We start from the raw sequence: 6,000 nt of genomic DNA, 5'->3' as shown, positions 1-6,000 counted from the left end.
CGGCCGCTGCCGGCACAGCCAGCATGTCCTCCATCCTGCCCTTCACTCCTCCCATCGTCAAGCGGCTCCTGGGGTGGAAGAAAGGCGAGCAGAACGGGCAGGAGGAGAAATGGTGCGAGAAGGCGGTGAAGAGCCTGGTGAAGAAGCTGAAGAAGACGGGGCAGCTGGACGAGCTGGAGAAGGCGATCACCACGCAGAATATCAACACCAAGTGCATCACCATCCCCAGGTACCGGGGCGCGGAGGGCGCGGCTCCCGGGGCCCTGCGGGGTGCGGGGGGGCCCGAGGAGCAGAGGGACCCCCAGGATCCCCCGAGCTCCGGCAGGGCCTGGACAGTGCTTGTTTTGCTTCCCGGCCCTGCGGCACTTGGTGCGGTGTTGGTCCTCTCTGCCTGTTCTTTATCTAGTTCAGAAAAACCCCGTAACTGGCTACAGAATTGAATTACTCTCTAGTAACGAGAGAGAAAACGTAGTGGAGAAAATATGTCTCGAGCTGAGATTATAAAAAAGAAAAAAAGTTGGAAGCGCTGTGGATTAGTTCCACTCACTGAGGGTACTCTCATTGTCAAAAGTTTCAGCGTGTTCTCAAGTGCTGTTGCATTAAGATTTTCTTGTGATTAATGTGTCAGGAAAACGGTTTTGTTTGGGTTGTTTGGCTTCTTCCATATTACTCCTCTGAAAGGGTGATTTAGAGCCCTACTATGCTGATGTTTTCGAATTACTTATAAAATTGGGAATGCACAGGGCAGAGCTGAAGGAGATTGTTTGGAGTGCAAGAAAAAAACCCCCACACTCGTGAGGGTGAATATAACTGGTTTTTTCCTCCATTTTTTGAATTAACATAGATTTTATTTTTAGTGTCCATTCCGAGCTCGATCCGTAGGGCCGTCATAAATCATAAAAGACGTGTATAAAAGTATTCCATCTAAGAATAATTTTCCAAGTAACTTTCAAATGGCTGCCCACAAGTGGTGTTTTATTGCTGCAGATTGTTGATTTTTGTGAGCTCAGCCAGATGACTGCTGGGTCTGTTGCTGATTGTTGTTTGAGAGTACTTTTTTTTTCTTTTTTTTTTTTTTTTTAAGCAAAGGCCAAAGTTCATCCCAAATATTTGAATGCTGTATAATTGTGTGCTTCTGCGTGAGAAGATATCTGTGTGTGTGTGTATTCATGCTTCTCTCTGGCACAAACAAATGTATGCTTTCTTGGTTGTCAGAATGATTTAATATGCAGGAGCTGATACAAAGCAGCATCTGTTGCATGAAAAAGTGAGGCAAGTAGCTTAAAAATGTGGATGTTTGGAACTCCTAAAATTTTCTTCCAACAACTGTAGTGTTTTTTTTAAAAGGAAAGCTAAAGTCTCCTTATCTTTTTTGGTGGTGAATGACTGTGGCTAAGATTTTGGCCAGTTAATGGAAATGAGAGCTCTCAGCCTTTGTTAGAGTTGCTCCGGCTTCTACTTGAAGCAGAAATCAAAACCTGTAGAGCCACCACACAATACAAATGCCTTAAAACCTATATTTTTAAAATTCGTGGTAAGCAGCATGCTTTCCACGTAGGTAATTCCGTGTTTAAAACACTTCCCTGAAATATTTACCATTTCAAAAGAAGAAAATTGCTGGAGCAGCCCTGCTGCTGTGACCTGGGTATTGTGTCTGGCAGATGCTGACCCGTTAGGGAGCAGAGCATGAAGTCCCGTGGAACTTCTGTGGCTCCTAACAAGGTGGTTTAGATAAGGAAAGTTTTGATAGTTTATGGTTTAAAGGAAGAAAAGAGTTGGGCCAAATACAATGCTTTCTTAAAAAAAAAAATTAAGGTTGAAAATAAACAACACAAACAGATACCACAAGTCATGAATATACTCACCTTCAGAGATTGTTCTGGCTGCTCATACTGAATGTCTGTTCTTCCTCTGTTAAAGAAAATCTGTGCAGAAATTAAAACATTTCATATTAATTTATGACACTGAGCCTGGATGCTGCAGATCTTAAACCTCGGTGTGGGGGAGGCATCAACCTGTTTTGGTGGGAGCCCCTTATACCTTGGCATTGGTTTTTAAACACAACTTCATTTGTACTTTTATTATTGCTTAGAAATTAGCATGGTTAGGTTAGCCTGGGCCGAGATGTTAATATCTGTGTGTCAGAGGTTGGGGAATGGTGTGGGAGCATGGAACAGTCCTTATGAAGTCAGTGCAGAGCTGGAGCTCTAACTAGGCCTTGTGACTTTAAGAGCTGTGTCTTTTCCTCTGGGCTGCACTGCTTGTCCTAATGCATCCCTGAATCTGATTACTGTGTCATCTGAAATAAGTGTTTGCAAGACAATTTTACCATGGGTTTAGTTTGCTGTTTGTTTATTTTCATTTAATAATTTTTACATATGTCACTTCACTATTTTCTCAAATGATAGGTCGGGGGGGAGAAAGGGGCGAAAAGCATCATTAAGGATTAGCTCATGTTGTGCATTGTCTGTAATGCATCAGTAGACTGAATTACAGTGGAGCCATGCCAGTGATGACTCTGGCCCAGCAGGAGCAGGGTAAGTCCAAAATTAGCCATTGTATCCATGAGACGGAACAAGTTTCACATGGAAAAGGGCTTGAGCTTTGCAGAAACGTTGCTTGTGGGAATAAAGGCTATACAGCAAATTCCTGGATTGATCAGGTGGGGTGTGTTGAAGAAAGGACAGGAAAGAAATACTTGTTTTGTTGTAGGGCTAAGGAATTAGAATAACAAATGTGTTCTTGCTGTCATGTTTATCTGCTGAGATCTGGAAATATGTACTACATGCCATCTCCTGACAGATAAGTAAACAAGGATTAGTTTATTTGCTTGTGTATTTGCTCAGCATGTATTACTTTTCCAAGTGCTCCATTTTGAAGGTGGTGTGACAGACACCTCAGGCCCCAGGTTTTCTGTTGTGGCAGACAGCAAAAGGCTGGAGAGGCCTTCAAGGATTTCAGTGTGACTCTCCTGGCAAGAAGGATTTTTCCTTCTTGTTTTCACTGCTGGAGGAAGAAGTAATTTCCACCTGAAAACTCTCTGGTCTCAGACCACCTAATGGTTTCTCTTGGTGGTGGTGCTGCACAGGATGACTCCATTAGAGGATCTTCCTTCCCTCCTCCTCTGGGCACAGCTGCCAAAGCCCATCCTGCCCCAGCAGGACCTTCACTTTAAACCTCCGTGCCCTGAGCTGGTGGCCTTTGGTGTCAGAGCTGACATAGTGAGTCGTGGGTCTGCCTGGCAGAAAGGTTTTTTCATTCTGTATCGGGTGATAAAGTTGAAAACAAATTCTTCTGTCCATTAAAATGCATCCTTTGTCACAGTTGCGTTATCTTGAAAGCCCAGCTTTCGGGATGAGCATTTTTATCACTTTTCAGACCAACCTGAGGACAAGTGTGCCATTAGCACCTACCCAGCACAGCCAGGTGGGTGTTCATGGCCTCTCTGCTTTGCTCTGTGAGCAGGCAAAGATCTGCTCCAGCTGCTTGCAGAATTTTTAAATTTTTGGTGGCTCTATTCCCTTCTGAGACCCAAAAATATAATAAGAATATAATCGACATCTGACATTAACACAAACCTGCAAAAAAAAAAGAGTTTCTAACACTGTTCTGGGCAGAAGAGAGGCCGTTTTGTGCACCAGAGAAACCAGCAGCATTTGCCCTAGAAATGAAGTGTGTTAGTCTGACCTGCGATGAGTGTTTAAATCTACCTTTATAGGGTCTGATCTGCAGAAACCAGACCAGGTGATGGGCACTCAGTAATTTCTACAAGCTGTGCAGTATCTATAGTCTTGCTATATGAGATAGTAAATGCTTTGTTTCGAAAGCTTTAGTGATGCTACACACACAAAGACATGAATCTCATGACATTTTGCAATACATTTTCATATGCACATTTTTCTTTTGAACTCATTACTGTATTTATTTGTTTTGGTATTGCCAGTGGTTTTAGGGGAGCCAGGATTCCTGTATGTAAGGAGCACCTTCTTTTAAGTGGTGGGGTTTTTTTTAATTTAGAAAACAGTTTTGGAGAGAGGTGGGTTGTTATTTCTTGTGGAACTCATCTGATAAGGGTAGAATGTACCAACTGAAATGGAAACATGCCACATTTGCTTCTTAAAAGCCACTGAACAAGGTGTTCCTTAAATGATTTACATTTTGGTGGGAAAAACCAGGGATAATACATAAGGAACATAATGCATAAGTGTTTCAGGAACATCTTGGGTGTGAGCACAGCTTCTGTTGTGTTGGTAGTTGACCACACAATGTTTACAGGAATTGATCATGTTCTTAGGTGATACCAGGAAAATGTGAAAGCTGTGAATATGTTAAGTGGCAGAGGCTGTCTGCAAGACCCTGAAGGATGTTGTGGTGTCACAACCCCACATTTTTGGGGTTGTTGGACTTGCTCCTTGTGGGTCCCTTCCAGTTCAGGATAGTCTCTGATTCTATGCTCTTCTTTTGGGACTGGTGCCCATCTGGTTGCAGTAATAAGTAAAGGACCAGTCACAATTTTGTGTGTCCATGTGCAATTTTATATATATTTTTAATGCCAACTTCAAACTAGCTTGTTTTCAGTTTTTCCATGTGTGTGAGGAGCTTCAACATTTCGTGGCCTGGTCTAAGATTGTCTGCAGAGGCATAGCCTTGGTGTGCAGTGGTGGTTACAGTCCTGTCCCCGAGTGCAAACACCCTCTGGCTGCCATCTCCTTGCTTAGCTCCATCTTGCTGGGGGTTTTGCCACTGCAAATCCGTGTCAGTGACCTCTGTCCTCCCGAGCTTTATGGGCAGGTTTTACAGCCCTGCCCCAACCTTTGTGCTGCTGCAGTGCCCTCCCATATCAGCTGTGGCACTGAGGGCTGCTCCACAGAGCAGCTGTTGTGGCCTTCTGTGGGACTTTGCAGGTCAGGTCTGAAGGTGAAAATACGGTGAGTGCGCATGAGCCTTAGCTTGACAGAGCTCAAGGAGCATTTGGACAACACTCGTGGGCACAGGCTGTGACTCTTGGGGATGGTCCTGTGCAGGGCCAGGAGTTGGACTCAAGGATCCTTGTGGGTCCCTTCCAACTCAGCTTTTTCTGTGCGACTCCATGACCTTCTGCCTGCAGTCCTGCTTGTCCATCAGTGCTTTTCTCATCTCCCTCTATGCCATCTCCCCACAGGTCAAACCGCCCTCTCTGGGCACAGGTTTCTGCTCCCTGCAGCCCCTCCAACCTTTTCTCCTCACCCTTGCACTTGCTCCTGCCTCTTACATCAGTCTGGATAGTGTGTGTGGAGTTGTTGTATTCCAGACCATGGCATTCCCAAAAACAAAGCACCGCTGTCAGGCTCGAGCAATAACGTTGGTACAACCAGTTAGGGAGCAACTACACACTCAATTATTGTGGCACAGACAAGGAACTGGGAGAGGAGGGAGGTTGGGGAGGAGTTACGGTCCAGCACTGCAGTCCCTCCCCTCAACGGAGTTGCTGCTGGAATAGCACAACAGGTCCAGCCCTTTATTAAGGTGTCTCCTAAATTTTGTAATTTCTGTCAGCAGTCACTACAACTGAAACCCTTTTGTCAATATTTACATTTATTTTTTTACCTGAGTTGTGCAGGCCAGCCTACCCATTGCATTAAAATCATGGTAAAACACCTCTTATCTTGAAAAACAACCAGAATGTTTACCCAGGACATTGAAAGGCTAAGGGGGAAAAAATAGATTTTACCATTGTTAAGATGCTTTCAAATATTCATATCTCTGCCTTTTATTCTTCTCCCCTTTCTCAAGAGACTAAAAGAGTTAAAATAGCTTCTGAAGGGATTCATGATGTTCTCATTTTATTGTGTAGTAAGTGTTGAATCTGTGTGAAATAAGATGTTTAAAATGGTTGCTTAACTTTCATAGTATTAGGAAAAGACCCTGAATATTGCAGTCATTTAAATATAATGAGAAATAAATGCAAAAAATTGATGAAATAAAGAAATACACACTGTACGGGATTATCACATCAGGGAT

General features: G+C 43.7%; 1 protein-coding gene across 2 annotated transcripts in view; it reads left to right on the top strand.

Moving 5' to 3' along the window:
* Positions 1-6: 6 nt before the first annotated feature.
* The window catches only part of SMAD3 (SMAD family member 3), a 68,412-nt gene continuing 62,418 nt past the window's right edge, over positions 7-6,000 (top strand). Inside the window, exon 1 of one of the 2 annotated variants that reach the window (XM_017738616.1) lies at positions 7-229. In XM_017738616.1, the coding sequence (XP_017594105.1) occupies positions 24-229 (206 nt within the window). In that variant the 5' untranslated portion in view covers positions 7-23. The remainder of the gene's footprint in view (positions 230-6,000) is intronic. The other variant, XM_008637475.2, reaches the window with a different exon arrangement.

This window comes from Corvus brachyrhynchos, unplaced genomic scaffold (assembly GCF_000691975.1).
Source record: "Corvus brachyrhynchos isolate BGI_N302 unplaced genomic scaffold, ASM69197v1 scaffold200, whole genome shotgun sequence".
Taxonomy (NCBI): domain Eukaryota; kingdom Metazoa; phylum Chordata; class Aves; order Passeriformes; family Corvidae; genus Corvus; species Corvus brachyrhynchos.
This window is presented reverse-complemented; position numbering and strand designations above follow the sequence as displayed.